The sequence below is a fragment of the Nicotiana sylvestris genome, chromosome 1 (assembly GCF_000393655.2).
Source record: "Nicotiana sylvestris chromosome 1, ASM39365v2, whole genome shotgun sequence".
NCBI classification, from domain to species: domain Eukaryota; kingdom Viridiplantae; phylum Streptophyta; class Magnoliopsida; order Solanales; family Solanaceae; genus Nicotiana; species Nicotiana sylvestris.
This window is the reverse complement of record NC_091057.1, coordinates 133,474,355-133,497,280: the sequence shown is the minus strand read 5'-3', so window position 1 is coordinate 133,497,280 and position 22,926 is coordinate 133,474,355. Positions and strand designations below refer to the sequence as shown.

Genomic DNA, 22,926 nt, shown 5'->3' with positions numbered 1-22,926 from the left:
AAGCTCCAAATTGTATGAGAAAAAAAATGAAAGAATTATTTACCTCATTCATCTAATCTCATCCACGCTTTAACATTTAATAATCCCTACATCCAGAACAAATAATAAAGTCCAGTCCTATCCTAATCTATCTTTTTCGCGCCATCCGTTGCTACCCTTATCCAATTCAACAAACTTTGACATTATTTAAATATTAAAATGATTACTATTCGATTAATTATTATTTTGAATATCTAACTGAATGATTTGTGATTAGAGTTGCAATCAGTTAGGCTGCAATTCCATCTTTACTTTACAACTAGTTAATTTACCCGCCACTTCGCGCGGTCGTTAAAGGAAAATCAAAATATGAATAAATAATAATTGTTAGAATTTTTGTTATAAAATTTTTATCTTTACTAATCAAGGAAGCAACAATAATTGTTAATTTCAAAGTCATCCTTAATATTTACTAAAATAGTAACTCTTATTCTTGTGCTTTTTTTTTTATATCAAAAATATTAAATTTATGAATTAACAAAGTAAGTATCATGTTTAAAGAAAAAAAGTAAGTCTCATCAAGTCTATTCTATATCTCAACATCATTCAATGAATGATAAAGGAAATAGTAAGATCAACTTTATCTTTTACATATTCTCCAATATAACAATATCAATTGTTCCTTTTTAAAAAAAAATCATTTTATATCCAAAGTCACTTAGCTAATAGTTAATTAGGCTTCGTGCTAGTATAAATATATAAAAAGAAGAATTCCCCTCTAATACAAAAGCAATAAGTCAAATTGTACCTAACGCAATAAAAAAGTTTTTATATTTGAATTTGTTTACCCATATGTGAATAGAGTTCAATGAAGCATGAGTCAAGTAGCCAGTCTTGGTCAATTTAGAATATGTAAAGAAACATATTAAGATTCAAATTAATTCTCCCCAGATATCAAGGTTTAAAATTACAAAAATAATTATTACATCCACTTCATGTTAATATTATTAAAAGGAGATTTTTGTGTTTTAATTTGAAAATAATGCTATAACCTAAAGAACATTACCCTAAAAACTGCATATATGATATGATAGATAAGATTTCAGGAAAAAGAACAACTACAGTGCATAATTGATTGTTAGCCAAATCTCATAAACTAATATCTGCAAAACTAATAAATCAAAATCCGAGAGTGTGTGGAGCGGGGGCATAAGCCATGAATCTTTAGTCTTTTAGTATTTTATAAATTTATAAAATAAGACATAAATAAATAAAAAATCTGAAAAATATGTTTAGAATTTTTTAATCGATAAATTAAGAAAATAGAATATATATATATATATATATATATATATATATACACACACACACACAAACTATATTAGTACACATACTGATATGAGTGTAAACGTATTAACATATTACAGCTTATACACTTCTAGTATATTTAGAATAGAGTTAATATAGATTCAGTCAAGAAACTATAAAAAAAAATATAAGACTTACTTTCGGAGAATTATTTATTGATAGAACCAATTAAAACTGAAAAGTTAAACAATATAAACATACCTTAATAAAATAGAAAGATGAAGAATAAGAATTAACAAAAACATATACATGGTATCATGAGTAAGCACCATGGTCTGGTGATATAGCGTAGTGAAATATGGTCTTCTTGCTTTTCCAATAAATCCCTTTCGAGAAGAAAATATATATTATAAAAAACTTTCTCACTAAATATAAGAGAGATTTCATCTTCTTCCCCAAAATTTTGTTTATTTATTAAGAAGTCAGAATTCATATCAAGCAAATGAAGAGCCATGTGAAATTGTAGATGAACTCTTACTTTGTTAGGCAAGATAATTCTTCTCTGTTGAGTATGTTCTTTGTGCTACACTTGATGAAGAGAAAACACTGGGAAAATGGAATAAATAGAAAGATTATTGTAGCTTTTAATTACTGTCATTATTTTCATAATTGAAACTGCCTTATACTTTATTTTTTACAATTGCAATGGTTGGATCCTTTCTTTTTAATGCTGAACCGTTACATTCTTCAATCTTAATTCTTAACTAGGAGGTGTAAGTTATGGGATGTGAATTTAAAAAAAAAAGAAGATATATAAAGGAAAAACAGAAAGAATAAGTCAAAAAAGGAGAATAAAGATAAATAGAACTCCTACACTATGAAGTATGTCATATCACCTTTTTCATTCCTAACTTTATATATATATAGATAGATAGATCTTACAAAAAAAAATCCTCTGTCATTCAGAATTTACGAGTTTAGTCAACTTGAGAAAAATTAAGAAGTGCCAAAAAATCTATTTGTTGAAAATTATTTTTCCTCCCTTGCCATGAAAATTAAGGCAAAATTGACGACTCTTTAAATTTCCATTTGATTCATGTTTCAAATTCTCTTACTCTGGTTTGGAATTTGGATTCCAAGTATAAAAGTAACAAGTGGAAATACAAATGAGCATTTTAATTATATTATTAATAAGTTTTGCTATCGGGAGGGGAACTTTGGCGTAACTGGTAAAGTTGCTGATGTGTGATCAGAAGGTCACGAATTTGAGCCGTGAAAATAACTCTTACAGAAATGCAAGGTAAGGTTGGTCACGGGTTTGAGCCGTGAAAATAGCCTCTTATCTCGTGGAAATATCCTCTTGTAAAAATATTGGGTAAGGCTGCGTATGATAGACCCTTGTGGTCCGACCTTTTTCTGGACCTCTTACATAGATGGAGCTCAGTGCACCGGGTTTCTTCTTCTTCTTCTCTTTTTTTTTTTTACGGTCAAAGACTAGTTAGGAATTTCTAATATAAAGACTTAAAAGGGATAAACATAAACATTAATATAATTTTCTTAAAAGGAAGAAATAATACTCATATAGTATTCCACTGCTGTGCATTACAATTGTCATCACGAACATTCTTCTCGCCTTCAAACTATCCTCTACCAGTTCAAAATCACCTTTCATAGGTTGAGTAACGTAATCCTCTTCTCCTCCTCCCAAAATAACTTTCTGGCTTCTCCTTATTAATCTCTTCCTTAATTATCTCCACCTACCGTTTTTGTCTTTGTCGTTCATTATCTTCTTTCCTATTTTTGGCTTACTGATTTCTGCTTCTTTTTTCCTCCTGTTTCCCTTTTTCTCAATCTGCTTCGGTATTGACAACCTTTGATCATTGTCTCAAACAAAGATTTTGCCTTTTTCTGACAAACCCATATCTTGAAATTATATTTCTAACTTTGTTGTTTGTATTCTGTTAGGAGATTCCAAGGTGGGTTTTTTTTTTGGATTTGTTGCTGATTTTACTTTCGACAATGAATTTGAGGTTTCTCTAGTTAGGAATCAATCTATGATATCTGTTATTTCCACCACTCTTTTAGGCATTTGTCTTCTTCAATCTTTCTCTGTATTGTTCCTCTATCATTTCTATGTTTTTTCATGAAGACCCTTTTGGAAACACCCTCTGAATAGAAACTTTCTTTTATTAAAGAGCAAAAGAACCTCTTTGATTGTCCCAAAAGTACAAATTGGCATTTCTGAAATCACAGAATTGAGGTGCTATTGAATTTATAGCCACAATATTGAAGAAAAATGTCAGCTTTAAGGCAGAGTGCTAGTTCATCTGCATCAGAAGATGATCAAAGGTATGCAGGAATGGATGAAAAGAAGAGGAAAAGGATGATTTCTAACAGGGAATCCGCGAGGCGCTCGAGGATGAAGAAGCAAAAGCTTCTGCAAGATCTGACTGGGGAAGTGAGCAGATTACAGGCTGCTAACAAGAACATTATGGCTAAAATTGAAGAGACCACAGAGAGATATACAGTTTGTACTGCACAGAATAATGTGCTGAGGGCACAGGCAAGGGAATTGGATGATAGGCTGAGGTATTTAAATGATGTTATTAATGACACTGGTTTAGCTGTGGATGCAGCTGATCCTTTGCTGAAGCCATTGCAGATTCCTTGTTCAATGCAGCCCATTGCTTCTTCAGGCTTGTTTAAATTTTGACGTCGATTTGGTTGTCTTTAATGGCTAGTTGGATACCTTTGCTTCCATTAGTCCATGTCTTAGTAGTGGTTTCTTTGGATGGTAATGTCATGTTAGTTATGTCTTTGTTGGTTATGCTTTAGTGTATGCTGTGTCTGCTTACTCTTTGAACCATGTATATACCAGGAATTATCTGGGGGTTGTTGGATCAGATGTTTCTATCTTGCTTGCTGGTCTTTTGTTTATGATGATATTAACAATGAGGGATCACGGATTTGTCCTGTCATGGCTGATATTGAGAATCAGGGGATGATCATAGTGAAAGCTATCATGAATTAACTAGTATTACACTAGCCACTCAGTCCTCCTTCTTTGTCCATTCTTAGGAGCGGTAACTGATATTGAGAATTCAGGGATCATAGTATAAGCTATTTATTGACTAGTATTGCACTGGCCACCCAATCCTCCTCCTTCATCCATTCTTGAGGAGGCAACTAGTTTGGGCTTGAAGAGCAGTAGTAGTTATTATTGTTGTATTGTCAATGCTACCGACAGTGGCAGAGGCAGGATTTCCGCTAAGGGGATTCAAAAACAAAAAAAAGTTAAAAAAGATTGTAGCTAGTGAGAATTGAACTAATGACCTTACAAAGGTTTTGAATCTCCTTGACGACTAAGCTATGCTTTTGGGTTGTGTCAAGGGGATTCAAAACATAATATATAGAGGTAAAAATAAGAGTTTGCATTATATGTATAGTGTAATTTTTGCCCCCCTAAATCCGCCCTTGGCTACTGATGTCCTTCTCATCACACATGATTATCTCGCTTGCCTCAGTTTGTCCAACGCCTTTAGGTTTGGGTCTTCTTTAGGCTCAATCAGTGCACCAAAGCATGCATAAGTTCCAAGAAGGGGAGGGGGCGGATGGAATTTCACTCTTTTTCAGGAGAGCTGCATCCAAAATGGTGTCAATTGGTAATAGAATATAGCTAGATAACTGATGCCGCAACATCCAAAATATGTCGGATGATTTCATGGTACACAATATTTTATTAAGGAAATAGTTATATAAAATTATCCCTTTTTTCTTCAATTTACTCCACCTAGATTGGAATATAACAATCCCTCCGCCCAATGTTATATAGCTACGATGAGGCCTTCCTTTCTCTCTCTTTGTAGTGAGGTTTTTGATAAAAGTCATGGTGTTACCTTTCATAATAGAGTTATCTATTTGCTGGGCACTATTGAAGTCTGTATTGATGTTTTAAACCGATTTCTTAGATTGGATTGCATCACTATATATCAAAATGCTGTCAAAGGTAAAAACTGTAAATATAATGTTTTCAGTTCGTAATATCTTGCTACTAGTGGAGTAAACTTCTGCTCTTCAGCTTGCTTATAATGAGGCCTGATCATGGTAGGGAATCAGTTTCAAAAGTATATGTTTTTATTATAATCAAGCTCTATGGTTTCTAAATTGAACTAAATGAACTTTTCCTTGCCAAGTTTTGGCCTCAAAGTAGGAGTAACTGTGTTTTGAGTTCTAGTGCTCCTTACATAGAGATACACTCGTTGGTGACAGAACCCTTAGACGTGAAATTTCACAGGTCAAAGCGATAACAATTAGCTTGGGACCGAACTCCACAATGGATACTGGTGACCCAGCCCATGAGAACAAAACGGTGAATTGCTGAAGTAATCTCTTGGAAACCCTGGTGAGATAACTCTGATGCCTTAGTTGCAGGCAGTAAGATGTTTCCTGGGGAAGAAAAGAGAGGGGAGTATCTGATGAATGGGGTTACCTTCACTAGGGTTTGCATGAAGTATATATAAGGGATATTTGGGTAACCGTGATAGTGAGTTCTTAATCTTAAATAATGAAATTCCTTTTCTTGGAATTCTAGAAAGTTGAATGTTAAGAGGGAAAAGCTGGTCACAGTTTGATGATTGGCCTAGAGAAAATATGTAAAAAGGTAGAGGAAGTCTCAGCAACAGTTAAACCTACGCTCTTTGGAAAACTCTAGTTCATTTTCTTTGTGGGGCTCGACAGATACATTCCATATCTTCATCTGCATTGTAACTTACATCAGATGTAATACTTGGGAACTAGGACCATCATGGGCGGAGCCAGCCCTTCGGCCGAACCCAATAGCTTTGGTTAAAACCTTATATTTGTCTTAAGAAATTCACTGAATATGCACAAAACATTAAATTAGGACCTAGTAATTTAAAAGAACTTGAGTCCTGAACTCATAAGCTTCAAATCCTGGCTCCGCCTCTGAGGACCATACATCTCTGTTGCCTTTGATAAGTTCAATAATTGGGGATAACTTCTCTATTCTGGTGCTCCTCCTCTTTACTGCATGATGTAGCCCTTGAGGTTAACTAAATTATGATTGTGTTGAAGTTTTATAATGCTACCTTGTAAAAACGGTTGAGGTGGTCTACTGAAGTTAGGATTTTGGATATTGTTTTCAAATTCTTTGACTTGGATTCAGATATTTCTTGTCTTAGTAGAATGTTTTCCTCCTTTAATCACATCCCAGAATTGTGTGTTTTATTTTGATTGGTTCTCCAGCAAAACCTGTGAAGTCCTAAGCCTTTTCTGTTCATTTTTGGTTAGCCCAAACATGTACTGTAGTTCTGAAGTAGTTCTGGTTAATCTGCTTTGGCATTATTGCCATTTTTCTAGAGATCATTATGTGGAGGAAACTATGCTTACAGCTGGACCGGCTTGTTATTTACACAGATTATTTCTTGATCGTACATAGAAAAGCTTATCATGCATATACACGTGTCAAGCTTACATGGACAATAATAAAAACTAACGAGAATTCTATTTGTCGAGCTGGAAACAAAGAGCAAATATGACACAAAACAGTAATTGCAGGGGTAAATTTATTGTCAGCAAATTTGTAGCACCGTAATAGAATCATTACCGATGTGCGCCTAAGGTAAGGCAAAATAAGTGAAAGCCGATAAATATTTGAACATTGTCCCTAAACTAAAACCCTTGACAAGGTCGATCCAATAATTAAAAGGTTTCGAAAAGTGGCATGTGGAATCTCTCCCTCAACAATTTTTTCCTGTATCGTAAAGAGAACCTTCATTGGGGAGAATTTAGTGGCCTAACTTTCAAATAAATTATGGACTTATAGTAAATTTAATTTGGCAGAGATAAAGTGACAGCTTAAACAAGTATTGTATTCTAAAGGGTCAAGTTCATTTCTTTCTTTATCCCATCATTTGTCTGAGCCTCCCAAAAAGAAAAAAGAAAAACGTAGTTAGTAAACAGACTGCAGATCATTTAGTAACTAACATACACAATAACAAGACGAAAGTGGTCTTTAGGTTGGCTACATAGAAGAAAATGATTCTAACACAATAGTGTACATCGTTTGACTTCTAACATAAATATTCTGCATTAGTAAAATTTAATTTCTTCATTATGAATACAATGTTGGATCTCTAAAACTATACTCTTTCTAATTCATTTTAATTGATTTTTTTGGCATTTTCTTTGTGGTTCACAATATTTGATTTTTTCAGATATCAAGAAGACATTAACTTCTTTGGAGTAAAGAGTCTTGAAGTATTTTTATATTTTCAATGAACAAATTAAATAGATAATAAAAATCAATATAGTTAATTTAATTGTTAATTAGTGTTAAAATGTGGATTCCTTTAACATGTGTGAGAATCACCAAAAAATCAATTAAAGTGGATCCGAGGGAGTATCTAAATAAGGCAGCATTTAATTTGCTGTATTATACTCTGCATTAGGAATATCAGCCTATCATGAACAAGAAGTTTTGTATTATGAATAAGAGTATAATAATCTCTCTATTTAATTTCGAAAGAAATGACTAATGAGCTTGGTTTAACGGTAAGACTTGAACAGTACAGGTGTGCCTTTTCCAAGTAAGGTTTTTTTTTTTTTTTTTTTTTTTTTTTTGTGGTCTCCCGCTTATTAACAAACTGAAAAATTAAAGATAAAATAGTTAAGGTTCTATTTTGCTTTCACATTTATTCCAAACCGCTCTTCGCCTTCTGAGTTAAGTTTATACTCTACCCAACTGCTGCAGATCCACCGTTCCCGGCTTCTTAGATTACACAATTTATTCCGTTAGGGTTGTGGTGTAGTAATTTAAGGTTCAATGATTGAGAAAAAGAGGGTTCAAGTTCTTCTCTTTCTCGTTGGTCTCCTCCTTCTTAGCATCACTGGTATGTACCCAAATCGATGTTTTTCTTTGATTCGCATAATTTACCTCCTTTTTTTGGGTCTAAAAATGTTTAATTGCTATCGATTTTATAAGTATTTGATCAAGTTGAGTGTTGTGTGTTTATTAAGGGCTGAGTATAAATTGAACAAATCTTCAAGTTGACTTAAGCTTAATCATTTGGGATCTAACAAAGCCATGATTTTTACCTTTTCGACTACTTAGCTTTAGTTTTTTACGACCCACTGTGTGCGTTTGGGCTTTTATATGCAACAAAGATGTTGACCGCCCGCAGATGCCGATTCATGATTTGAAGTTTATGGGTTCCTACAGTGACCTCAAGTTAACATGCAATAATATTTTGGTTCACAATCAAATATGTATAGATTTTTAGTGGATTTCTTAATATAGATACATGGTTTGGACAAAAGTTACAGGGTTAGGATACATGGTAGATCCGGCCCCGACCACTTTTACAGCTCTATTGATTTGTAGTGAAATGAAATTACATTTTTAAGTTCTCAAGCATATAGTGTGGGTGATAACTTACACATAAGTGAGAGTTCAACAGTGTGGATTTGAGAATTCTGTTAGTTTGTTTGGACAACTTGATCCAGATTAATTCTTGATTATAGAGACTTGGAGGTTAATGTATATAATATAACAGGATTTTGTATTTGATGTAGCTTTACAAAAAAGAAATTGAAGTGAAAGAGGGTATCAGTTGTTGTCTGTACCACTGTGTAAAAGATTAGAACTAGGGGTTCTTGGCTGATACATGAATATAGAAAGGTGCATATAATCTGTCAAAGTTGAAATAAATTTGGCAAAGTGCACGTTTTATCTATGTTTAGTCTGTGCTATGAAATGGGGAAAAGACTCAGTTTTCTTTATCAGTGTCATTAAGTTTTAAGTTCCTACAGTAGTGATAGCTACTCTTTCTTGCAATTTGCAAGCGTGCTTCATCCTTTTAGTCAAATGCTTTATTTAGCACTCCCCCAGGCAGACTTTCCTTCTTTAAGTTAGAAAGTAAGGAAATTATAGTTGGATGGGAAGGACTCTTCCCTATTACACTGTGTGAGAAATAAGAAAAAGAATGCACGAACAGTAATGTCTTGCCCCTTTTCTTCTTTGATAAATCAAATAATCATTTCATTGAATATGCTCCAAGATGGTTCCAAAGAAAAGTACACATAGTTTAGCAACTTTTTGTAATTTAAGTAATTACCATTTCTTCAGTACCCTCAGTGTGGAAAAAATTATATACAAGTGAAGAAGTAGCTTAATCACAATTAGCAAACAAGTCCAAATTGTTTATATACTCACCTGTACCTCCTCTTTTACCAAAATATAACAAGTTTTGTATTTAGCTTTAGAAATTGCATTGAGCTATGTTGATGACATAATTATTACGGAGTCTTCATCAAAAGATAGTTATTATGGACAGTCTTTAGAAGAACGTTGCTAAGTTGAAACATCTCTTTAAGCTTCTTGTGATTAACGGTTTTTAAGGTTGCTAAGTCTAGATGAAGCACAATCATCTCACAGTATCATGGTATCGACATTCTTGAGGCTAAAAGAATGAAAGATTGTACTGCTTATGCAAATATACTAGATTAGTAGATTGTGATGTAGAGTTTGGGGAGTCTGCTTTTCATTTTTTTTTCTTATTTTGACATGGTAACACGGGTTTTATATATAAGAAACCTGGATTTCACCTACCTAATGTACTGGTTCCTCTTGACTAATTAGAGAAAGTTTTTTAAACATGCATGATTCCCTACCAAATCCCTGTGCAATGGAGACTAATTAAACCATGGGTTCTCCACTTCTTCAACAGCAGTGTATTTCTCTTCAAGTATCCATAATGAATAATTAGATTTTAGATCTTTTAAATTTTAATTAAATCCTTTAACTAAAGGAAGACAAGTACTCTGCATATCTTGGAATCCACTGCCTTTTGTTTGATAAAGATCATGAAATCCAATTCCTTTAGGGGGACATCCACATTTGTAACCCCGTGTCTGCTACAACAACAACAGTACACCCAGTATAATCCCACAAGTAAGGTCTGGGGAGTGTAGTGAGTACCTAACCTTACACCCTACCTTGTGCAGGTAGAAATGCTGTTTTCGATAGACCCTCGGCTCAAAGCGAGCATGCACAATCAAACCCCCTGCCTGCAAACCAAATATTTGGTATAGGACTGATACTCATCCACTCAACAATACCAACCAAACACTACTTGGCATCCTTACAAACAGCCCATCATCCGCTCAATAACACCAACCAAACACTACTTGGAATCCTTACAAACAACCCATGTTTTTCATAGATTAGGTGGATATTATCCTCTCACCAAGATGGTATATCCTTTCCTATCCCTTTTATCCCACATTCTGTTGCGAAATACGCATCAGCATAATTTTTGAAAAACAAGGTGAATTGCTGGCATTCCTTTTTGAGAAATCTACATGGTATGCCACTGGAAATGGCAGTTAGCTCCATATACCTTTGAAACATTTATTTTACCTTGTATACCTACTTTATAAAAGTTTATTACTTTTTAAACTTTTAATATCATTATATGCCGTTAAATAAATTCCACCTTTTAAGGAACTAAGTTATCTCTCACTTCAACTTAATAAATTCCTTAAAACACTCCATCATCCCACGTTTTAAGGAATTGGAACTATACTTGTTCACCAAAAAGTCCAAATCCTAGTAATTTCTCTATGTAGTCCTTCATAATCCTTTTCTTCTCTTTCATCTATGTAAAGAAAAACAAAATAAGGTGAAAATGTTCTAATTTGTAGGGGTGCTTATTCAATTCGAACTGAAAGGACCTTAATCATGATGGTGATGATGATTAAGCCCAAACATGTACTGTAGTTCTGAAGTAGTTCTGGTTAATCTGCTTTGGCATTATTGCCATTTTTCTAGAGATCATTATGTGGAGGAAACTATGCTTACAGCTGGACCGGCTTGTTATTTACACAGATTATTTCTTGATCGTACATAGAAAAGCTTATCATGCATATACACGTGTCAAGCTTACATGGACAATAATGAAAACTAACGAGAATTCTATTTGTTGAGCTGGAAACAAAGAGCAAATATGACACAAAACAGTAATTACAGGAGTAAATTAATTGTCAGCTAATTTGTGGCACCGTAGTAGAATCATTACCAATGGGCACCGACGCACCGTAGTAGAATCATTACCGATGGCACGTTGTGCGCCTAAGGTAAGGCAAAATAACTGAAAGCTGATAAATATTTGAACATTGTCCCTAAACTAAAACCCTTGAGAAGGTCGATCCAATAATTAAAAGGTTTGGAAAAGTGGCACGTGGAATCTCTCCCTCAACAATTTTTTTACTTTCTTGGATGTATCGTAAAGAGAACCTTCATTGGAGAGAATTTAGTGGCCTAACTTTCAAATAAATTATACAGTAGTAAATTTAATTTGGCAGAGATAAAGTGACAGCTTAAACAGGTATTGTATTCTAAAGGTTCAAGTTCATTTCTTTCTTTATCCCATCATTTGTCTGAGCCTCCCAAAAAGAAAAAAGAAAAACGTAGTTAGTAAACAGATTGTAGATCATTTAGTAACTAACATATACAATAACAAGACGAAAATGGTCTTTAGGTTGGCTACATAGAAGAAAATGATTCTAACACAATAGAGTACATCGTTTGTCTTCTAACATAAATATTCTGCATTAGTACAATTTAATTTCTGCATTATGAATACAATGTTGGATCTCTAAAACTTCACTCTTTCTAATTCACTTTAATTGATTTTTTGGCCTTTTCTTTGTGGTTCATAATATTTGATTTTTTCAGATATCAAGAAGAAATTAACTTCTTTGTTCTAAAGTTACCCTTGGAGAAAAGGGTCTTGGAGTATCTTTATATTTTCAATGAACAAATTAAAGAGATAATAAAGATTAATATAGTTAATTTTATTATTAAAGTATCTAAATAAGGCAGCATTTAATTTGTTGTGTTATACTCTGCATTAGGAATATCAATCTACCATTAACGAGAATTTTTGTATTATGAATAAGAATATAATAATTTCTCTATTTAATTCCGAAAGAAATGACTAATGAGCTTGGTTTAACGGTAGGGCTTGAACAGTATGGTGTGCCTGTTCCCAGTAAGTTTTGGTCAGTTTTTTTTTCTTTGTGGTCTCCCGCTTATTAACGAACTGAAAAATTAAAGATAAAATATTTAAGGTTCTATTTTGCTTTCACATTTATTTTAAACCACTCTTTGCCTTCTGAGATAAGTTTATACTCTACCCAACTGCTGCAGATCCATCGTTCCCGGCTTCTTAGATTACGCGATTTATTCCGTTAGGGTTGTGGTGTAGTAATTTAAGGTTCAATGATTGAGAAAAAGAGGGTTCAAGTTCTTCTCTTTCTCGTTGGTCTCCTCCTTCTTAGCATCACTGGTATGTACCCAAATCGATGTTTTTCTTTGATTCACATAATTTACCTCCTTTTTTTTGGTCTAAAAATGTTTAATTGCTATCGACTTTATAAGTATTTGTTCAAGTTGAGTGTTGTGTGTTTATTAAGGGCTGGGTATAATTTGAACAAATCTTGAAGTTGACTTAAGCTTAATCATTTGGGATCTAACAAATCCTTGATTTTTACCTTTTTGACTACTTAGCTTTAGTTTTCGTTTGGGCTTTTATGTGCAACAAAGATGTTGACCGCCCGCAGATGCCGATTCATGATTTGAAGTTTATGGGTTCCTACAGTGACCTCAAGTTAACATGCAATAATATTTTGGTTCACAATCAAATATGTATAGATTTTTAGTGGATTTCTTAATACAGATACATGGTTTGGACAAAAGCTACCGGGTTAGGATACATGGTAGATCCGGCCCCGACCACTTTAACAGCTCTATTGATTTGTAGTGAAATGAAATTACATTTTTAAGTTATCAAGCATATAGTGTGGGTGATAACTTACGCATAAGTGAGAGTTCAACAGTGTGGATTTGAGAATTCTGTTAGTTTGTTTGGACAACTTGATCCAGATTAATTCTTAATTGTAGAGACTTGGAGGTAAATGTATATAATATAACAGGATTTTGTATTTGATGTAGCTTTACAAAAAAGAAATTGAAGTGAAAGAGGGTAGCAGCTGTTGCCGGTACCACTGTGTAAAAGATTAGATCTAGGGGTTCTTGGCTGATACATGAATATAGAAAGGTGCATATAATCTGTCAAAGTTGAAATAAATTTGGCAAAGTGCACGTTTTATCTATGTTTAGTCTGTGCTATGAAATGGGGAAAAGACTCAGTTTTCTTTATCAGTGTCATTAAGTTTTAAGTTCCTACAGTAGTGATAGCTACTCTTTCTTGCAATTTGCAAGCGTGCTACATCATTTTAGTCAAATGCTTTATTTATCACTCCCCCAGCCAGACTTTCCTGCTTTAAGTTAGAAAGTAAGGAAATTATAGTTGGATGGGAAGGACTCTTCCATATTACACTGTGTGAGAAATAAGAAAAAGAATGCGCGAACAGTAATGTCTTGCCCCTTTTCTTCTTTGATAAATCAAATAATCATTTCATTGAATATGCTCCAAGATGGTTCCAAAGAAAAGTACACATAGTTTAGCAACTTTTTGATAATTTAAGTAATTACCATTTCTTCAGTACCGTTAGTGTGGAAAAAATTATATACAAGTGAAGATGTAGCTTAATCACAATTAGCAAACAAGTCCAAATTGTTTATATACTCACATGTACCTCCTCTTTTACCAAAATATAACAAGTTTTGTATTTAGCTTTAGAAATTGCATTGAGCTATGTTGATGACATAATTATTACGGAGTCTTCATCAAAAGATAGTTATTATGGACAGTCTTTAGAAGAACGTTGCAAAGTTGAAACATCTCTTTAAGCTTCTTGTGATTAATGGTTTTTAAAGTTGCTAAGTCTAGATGAAGCACAATCATCTCACAGTATCATGGTATCGACATTCTTGAGGCTACAAGAATGAAAGATTGTACTGCTTATGCAAGTATACTAGATTAGTAGATTGTGATGTAGAGTTTGGGGAGTCTGCTTTTCATTTATTTCTTTTCTTATTTTGACATGGTAACATGGGCTTTATGATTGAAAAAAAATGGTAAAGAACCACGTATATAAGAAACCTGGATTTCACCTACCTAATGTACTGGTTCCTCTTGACTAATTAGAGAAAGTTTTAAAAAAAATGCATGACTCCCTACCAAATCCCTGTGCAATGGAGACTAATCAAACCATGGGTTCTCCACTTCTTCAACAGCCCTGTATTTCTCTTCAAGTATCCATAATGAATAATTAGATTTAAGATCTTTTAAATTTTAATTAAATCCTTTAACTAAAGGAAGACAAGTACTCTGCATATCTTGGAATCCACTGCCTTTTGTTTGATAAAGATCATGAAATCCAATTCCTTTAGGGGGACATCCACATTTGTAACCCCGTGTCTGCTACAACAACAACAACAATACTCCCAGTATAATCCCACAAGTAAGGTTTGGGGAGTGTAGTGAGTACACAACCTTACACCCTACCTTGTGCAGGTAGAAAGGCTGTTTTCGATAGACCCTCGGCTCAAAGCTAGCATGCACAATCAAACCCCCTGCCTGCAAACCAAATATTTAGTATAGGACTGATACTCATCTACTGAACAATACCAACCAAACACTACTTGGCATCCTTACAAACAACCCATCATCCGCTCAACAACACCAACCAAACACTACTTGGCATCCTTACAAACAACCCATGTTTTTCATAGATTAGGTGGATATTATCCTCTCACCAAGATGGTATATCCTTTCCTATCCCTTATATCCCACATTCTGTTGCGAAATACGCATCAGCATAATTTTTGAAAAACAAGGTGAATTGCTGGCATTCCTTTTTGAGAAATCTACATGGTATGCCATTGGAAATGCCAGTTAACTCCATATACCTTTGAAACATTTATTTTACCTTGTATACCTACTTTATAAAAGTTTATTACTTTTTAAACATTTAATATTATTATATGCCATTAAATAAATCCCACTTTTTAAGGAACTAAATTATCTCTCACTTCAACTTAATAAATCCCTTATAACACTCCATCATCCCACGTTTTAAGGAATTGGAACTATATATGTTCACCAAAAGTCCAAATCCCAGTAATTTCTCTACGAAGTCCTTCATAATCTTTTTCTTCTCTTTCATCTATGTAATCAAAAGAAAAACAAAATAAGGTGAAATGTTCTAATTTGTAGGGGTGCTTATCAAGCGGATATTTACGCTAACGGTTTGACTTATCGGTTATCAATTTATAAATGTAGTAATCCACTAGCCATCTAATAAGACATCAGACGGATTGGTATCGGATTAACGATTATTGGATGGTTTATCGGCTAAATCAAATAGACAATTAAAAAAAATTGATTTAAGAGATAAGGAAAAATTTAGAGTAAAGCATCACATCTGCTCAGATGTATGTATATATACCTATCCAGTTGATTGGTTTTGTGCCAAGTCTGTTTGTCATGCATTTACGGTTCAAGTCAAAAATTCCTAGTGGTTCAGCTTGACCTTGATTTCCCACTTCAACTAACAAAGTTTAAGGTGATTTGCACTCGGATTCTTCTTCAATTTAGTTTAACAATGTTGTTTTGCATCTAACTTATCTAATCACTTAAATACCATTTCCATAGGAAAATCAAACAAATCCAATCATACATACGAGATCGGGAGAAATTTTAATTAGGGATTTAGGTGATAAAGAAGAGAAAAAAGACGAATTGAGATTTGATAAATTAGGGATTTAAGGTTTCAAATATTAATTTATATATATAGGGTAAAAGTATAAATATAAAATTCTTAATGGGTTAACAATTTACCCGATAAGGAAATTGAGTAATCCGCCCCCAAACCGTTAAGACGTCAATTATAAAATTTTAAGCCGTTCACCAACCATTACCCCGATAACCCGATAGCGATACCAGTAAGCCAATAAGCCGTTTTTGCGGTTCGGTTAATGGTTACGGTTCGGTTTTGAACCACCCTACTAATTTAGGATACAATGTCTAAACTAAAATAAAATATTAGAATATGCTATTCAAACCAATACACCACAATATCCTAATGAAGAATACAATATTTAAATCAAACAACTATAATATTCTAATTTAGAATACAATATTCAAACCGAATATACCACAATTTTCTAGTTTGGAATACAATATTCAAATCAAACATACGATAATATTCTAATATTGAATATAGTATTCAAATCAAACATACCACAATATTCTAATTTGGAATACAGTATTCAAATCCAATATACCAAATTACAATAATTTAATGAAGAATATATATTTGGTTTGAATATTGTATTCCAAATTAGAATATTATGGTATATTTAGTTTGATTGTTGTATTCCAAATTAGAATATTATAGTATCTGAATAATGTATTACAAATTAAAATATTATGGCATATTTAGTTTGAATAATAGATTCTAAATTAGAATATTGTGACATGCTTGGTTTAGATATTATACTTGTCATTAGTGGTGTAGAAGATATTCTCCATAAAAAAATAAAAACGGGAGAGGCATCTATAAGGAGGTTTAATCTGGTGGCTATGACATGAAGTGGAAACATTAGATTCTTTTTAATCATTTGAGAGGATATAAAATAAAGAGATAGCCAAAGAAGAAGAAGTTGACATGGTAAACACGGTTTTTATGATCGAAAAAGGGTAAAGAACCCCATCTATGATTAAGAGAAATTAAAAGACAAATGAAAGAATAAGATGGAGAAAAGGAAAGAAGATGGGTCAGCTTATATCACAAGATCGTAGGTCTCCAATTCCTGATTTAATGATAGTGAGAGGTAAATATGCTGTGAAGTTAACAATACTCGGCTTATGAATTTTTGTTGTTTATATATTATGCCTACCATTCTAGGATAAAAAGGCATGAGAACTATCTTTGTGATTTGTGAAGCACATACCTAGTTGGAATGCTGAACCGTGTAAAAGAGAGATGAGAGGAGACAAAGACTACTTGTCTTGATGGTTAAAGTCGATGCACGACTCTTTATTGAGGAATTGTTTGCCTGCTTTAACAAGTAAACATATTTACAAGGATTCTGTGAAATAGAAGCAATATCTTAATCATTACAGAATAATCTGGAGTATTTTAGATGAATCTGGAAATATTGTTGACATGTTTCTTCAAGGTGGAGCATATACGTCATAGGCTCCTAGATTGTCACATATATGATTAATTCCCAGGCCTCAGAGCGTCTTGTTGAATGTATCTGCTAGCTGATCATTTGGACTAATGGAATCGATGGAGATGAGTTAAGATTGGATTTTTCACAAATAAAGTGTTTATCGATCTCAAATATGTTTGGTAATTACTATATGGAAGACTAAAGCGGAGACAGTGTATTTCGTGCCTTGTGTTATTTATCAATTCCATTTTTGTATTCTTTCCGAACTTAACTTTTGAAACCGCTGTTTTAATCACATAAGCTCACATGTCGCTACGGTGGTAGCTTGGTTCTCATCCTATACCTTGGACCTTGCAACCACATCTTGCTTCTTAGTTTTTCATGGAGCCAAAAGGGGTTCTCTGACACCATAAGAATCTTCTTCTTCCTAGGGGTGTCAATGATGAAAGCAAGCTTCTTGGTCCAACTGGACTTGACTCATGGTAGTTTTCGGTAGACTTCTATCGCTTCTAATTCTGCAAAAGATGCTGCTCCAAAATCACACATGTCAAGTTTCCGTTTATCAAACATAGTGTTCGAATATGGACTATCTGGATGGCCTAACCAATCTGTATAGGCATCTCCTGTAATATAAGCATTCATTCAGCCTTCATATTGAACGCTTTGTCCCTGGTGGGTCTTGATATATTGATGGATGCATACCACTGCTTCCCAATGGCTGTCACGAGGATCCTGTAAATTTTGACTAGCAATATCAATACCGAATGAGTTATTCAAGCGTATGATGGTAAGATAGTACGACATACTGACCAATCTCCTACCTGGAGTTGCAGACGACTTTCACTTGACATTAGAATGCTGGATGAGTCAATTGCTGAGAGCAACTCCTGAAGCTAAAAGTGCACTCCATTTTTTATAGAGTAATCAATTTTATAGCCCGCATTATCAATTCTTCATTTTTTCCATTTGCCCCCTCTAGATTAATCTTGTGGTTTTTGACTCCTTAAAGTTTTTACTTCTTTTTACCTATCGTGGTTAATATCTTGTAGAGAAGTATTTCATGCTTAAGTCCTGAAGTTAGGTTCTAGGTGGGTCGAGTGCTAACCATGTTCATTGTTCTCAATATAGCAATCACTTTGCGTTGAATGTTGGAAGTTTTTAAACCTTTGAGATGTTGCAATTTTGTTATCATATTGTGCATTCATTGCTACAGGACACTTCTTTTGGGGATAAGGTAAGGTGAATTGTTACAGGACACTTTTATGTCCATACTTCATAATCTGCTTTTATTTCCCTGCCTAGCATCAGTTTCATCAAGGGGCTATATTGAGGCAATTTTTTCTTCGTATTTTGTGCTTTGAATTGTATTATTGACATGGTCACTAACTTTTAAGGTTAAGGATTTTCTTCAGTTTAACAGTCCTACATACCATTATTTGGTGCTTTGCTTATTCTGTTCCACCTTATTTTATGTATACAAATTAATTTTCTATTATCTTGTTGCTTTACAGCTGAAAAATGTAGGGAGTTGGTTGGTCAAGAGGCTGCATCGAAGAGTGGGGAGTTTACTTGGCTGCACTGTTTTGATGGGAGTACAGGAACCGTAGCATGTTTGGTCAAGGAAGGCGTGAAGCTGTACGCTTATAACATCAGGTCTTCTCATGTGGAGAGAGCAAGGAACTCAGCAATTGAGGCTGCTCTGACTGATGCCGTGGCACAAGGCATGGCAGCAAAAGAGGCAGCTAAGCTAGCTCAGAAAGAAGGAGCAAAAGCTGCAAAACTGGCAGTGCGACAAACCAAGCGCATTGTTGGTCCGATTATTTCTGGGGGATGGGACTTTTTTGAAGCACTTTATCTTGGGGGTACACCAACTGAGGGGTTCCTGAGGGGTTCGGGTACCTTATTTGGTGCCTATTGGGTTGGCTATCTAGGGGAGCAGACCATGGGTAGGTTTGGTTACCTGGTTGGAAGCGAGTTGGGCAGTTGGGTTGGAGGAAAGGTTGGGCTGATGGTGTATGATTTAGTTAACGGAATGGATCATTTACTTGTATTTCTCCAACTAAAGGAAATAGAAGTCGCTGCCACCCTGTCAGATGAATTTTACAAGGATAGTATAGCTGAAAGTTCCGAGGTCCCCAAGGACTCGTATTATGGTGAATCAACTACGTATACGAGCCTTGAAGCTTCTGAAGAGTCTGGTAGTTATGAGGCTCCTGCTTATGAGGACCCTGAAGTCCGTGAAGAATTTTAGATCAGATGAATTTCAAGCTGTGTTATACATGGTTCTTTTCATATTATTAATCATTTGTCCTTTGCTTTATCACTATTTGTACAGGGATTTGTTTGGGGAGGGGAGGAGGAGGTTTGTATTTGAGTCTGTTATAGGAACCTTTTTACCTCATTGACTTGTAAAATGACACCACAGTAGAATTTCTTAGCCCACACATAATGAATTTGGTTTAGCTTTGGATGTATTTCTGATGAGAAGGCAGGAATTAGACTACTTGTTCCCTTGATAGTGGTTATGTTACATTTTAAAAGCAGCTCATATGTAAAGTAAAGATAGTAAAGAAAGTTGCTTTATTGCCAACGGATTTTCTGAGGCGCTGAAGCTTGAAAATGTGGAGGCTGATGTTCCGAACACACACACACACAAAAACACCCGGCCCAAAAGAGAGAAAAATAAAAATATCCTTCCAAATGCAACAACAAAAAAAAGTTGACCATATATGTTTCTACCTTACGAAGGGAGACTTGGTGATAACAACTAGGTCGAGAATCCAAATTAGAGTAAGAATTTGAGAAGTAAATGCGGAAGCAATAACAATAAGGAATTGAACAACTAGAATTAAAGAGATGAAAATAAAGGATATGGGAAGAATTCAAGGAAAGAATTCCAAGAACTTCCAAGAACGCAAGTTCTATAGCCTTGACAAGATCAAAGTAACAACGTCTTGATTTATGGAAGAAATCAAACGCCTTTACTTAAAAAGCAAATCAAAACAATAGATTCGGATCTTGACCACTTTATGAGTAACTTGAGACAACAATTAATAACTAGTATTAATCGCCTTCTAAGAATACCACAAAGGAATCAAAGATATCATAAAAGAGAAGTAATCTTACTACCTTGAACTAAGAACTAGTAAAGATTGAAAGATAAATCTCAAAGCACAAGTAACAAAGGTTCAAAAGAACTCTCAAAGTATGATATACTTAATCAATAAATGTAGTGTCTTATGAATGAGAAGAACTCCTTATTTATAGGAGTTAAAAACACTTAAAATAATGTTTGGGGTTGCTAAAAAGTCATCTAAATTAGGTAGGGGGCTGCTAGGGGTCACAATAGCCATCAAACTTAGGTAGATGGCTCCTAAGGGGTAACAAAAGCCATCAAAATTAAGTGGGGAGCGGCCAAATCCTTTTGGGGCAGATTTGAGCCTTAAAACTATTAGTTTGGGCCATTGGTTTGGACTCCAATCGGGCTCCTTTTGAAACACCCCTTTTGGACCTCTTTTAAGGTCATTTTGAGCCCTATTGGTGGACTTCAAGGGCTAATTTGGTAACCCAATCTTCCTCCTCTTGGACTTCAATTTGGACTACCAAATAATTGTAAAACTTGGACAATTCATCTCCTTTGGGCTTGAGCTCTTCCTCTACAATTAAAAGCTTCTTTATTTGCCATTGAAGTCTAGCAACCTTAGCTTGCAACTCTTTAGCTTGAGATCTTGTAAATGGCCTTGGAGCTTCCAAAACTCTATCATCTCTATCATTGTCCTTAACTATATCCTTGTTCTTGATGCTATCATTCCCCCCTTCTTGAAAAGAATTCGTCCTCGAATTCGATCCTACATCAAACAAAGATAAGTCAGCAACATTAAATGTGGCACTTACTTGGAACTCACCAGGAAGGTCCAACTTGTAAGCATTGTCTCCAATCCTTTCAAGGACTTGAAATGGGCCATCTCCTCTAGGATGCAACTTTGACTTCCTTTTGGAAGGAAATCTCTCCTTTCTAAAGTGAACCCAAACTAAATCTCCAGGTTTAAAAATAACTTGCTTTCGTCCCTTATTCTTTCTCAAGGCAGTTTGCTCATTTTTCTTCTCAATTGCAAGCCTTGTTTGTTCATGAATTTTTTTCATCATCTCAGCCTTTGTCCTACCATCAAGATTAGCAATATCATTAGTTTGTAATGGTAATAAATCAAGGGGAGTGAAGGGATTAAAACCATAAACAACCTCAAAAGGAGACATACCTGTAGAAGAATGGATTGTTCTATTGTAAGCAAATTCAATCATAGGTAAGTGATCTTCCCATGAAGTTAATTTACCTTTCAAAACAGCCCTCAACATGTTTCCTAAGGTTCTATTAACTACTTCAGTTTGTCCATCAGTTTGTGGGTGACAAGAAGTAGAAAACAACAATTTAGTACCTAACTTCCCCCAAAACACACGCCAAAAGTGGCTCAAAAACTTAGCATCCCTATCACTAACAATAGTTCTAGGTATACCATGAAATTTGACAACCTCTTTTACAAAAAGATCAGCAACATGTGAGGCATCATTAGTCTTTAAACAAGGAATAAAATAAGCCGTTTTGGAGAACCTATCTACCACAACAAATATACTATCCTTACCATATCTTGTCCTAGGCAAACCTAACACAAAATCCATGGAAATATCAATCCAAGGTGAAGTAGGAACAGGTAATGGCGTGTAAAGACCATGTGGTAACACTTTAGATTTAGCTTGTTTACATTCCAAACACTGTGCGCACATTCTTTCAACATCTTTTTTCATTCCAGGCCAAAAGAAATTTTCAGCCAGTATGTCTAGTGTCTTTGAGACTCCAAAGTGTCCCATAAGCCCTCCACAATGTGCTTCCCTTACAAATACTTCACGCAAAGAGCAATTGGGAATACAAAACTTATTTTCCTTAAAGAGAAAGCCATCTTGGAGGTTAAACCTCTCAAAAGGACTCAACTTACAATCTGCAAAATTTTTGCCAAAATCAACATCATTAGCATAAAGTCCCTTGATTTGATCAAAACCCATTAATTTAGAAGTCAGGGTAGAAACTAAGACATACCTCCTTGAAAGTGCATCAGCAACAACATTTTCTTTCCCTTGTTTGTAAGAAATTACATAAGGAAACGTTTCAATGAATTCAACCCACTTAGCATGCCTTCTACTAAGCTTACCTTGACTCTTCAAGTATTTCAAGGATTCATGATCAGTTTTAATGACAAACTCTCTTGGCCACAAGTAATGTTGCCATGTGGCTAAAGCCCTTACCAAAGCATATAGCTCTTTGTCATAAGTGGAATAGTTCAATGTGGCTCCACTTAACTTTTCACTAAAGTAGGCAATAGGTTTAGAATCTTGCATCAAAACAGCACCTATTCCTTTGCCCGAAGCATCACATTCAATTTCAAAAGATTTAGAAAAATCAGGCAATTGTAACAATGGAG

The 22,926-nt window shown here is 34.5% G+C and overlaps 2 protein-coding genes across 2 annotated transcripts; both read left to right on the top strand.

The window, feature by feature from the left end:
• The first annotated feature begins 2,887 nt into the window (after nt 1–2,887).
• Nucleotides 2,888–4,190, top strand: LOC104247451 (bZIP transcription factor 53-like). Its single transcript, XM_009803473.2, has one exon. The coding sequence runs from the start codon at nt 3,584–3,586 to the stop codon at nt 3,998–4,000; it is 417 nt and encodes a 138-aa protein (XP_009801775.1). The 5' UTR covers nt 2,888–3,583; the 3' UTR covers nt 4,001–4,190.
• A 3,787-nt stretch (nt 4,191–7,977) lies between these two features.
• Nucleotides 7,978–19,971, top strand: LOC104247450 (uncharacterized). The gene is made up of 3 exons (XM_009803472.2): nt 7,978–8,198; nt 12,518–12,656; nt 18,967–19,971. Exons 2-3 carry the CDS (start codon nt 12,590–12,592, stop codon nt 19,704–19,706), a joined length of 807 nt encoding a protein of 268 aa, XP_009801774.1. The 5' UTR covers nt 7,978–8,198; nt 12,518–12,589; the 3' UTR covers nt 19,707–19,971.
• The last annotated feature ends 2,955 nt before the right edge of the window (nt 19,972–22,926 follow it).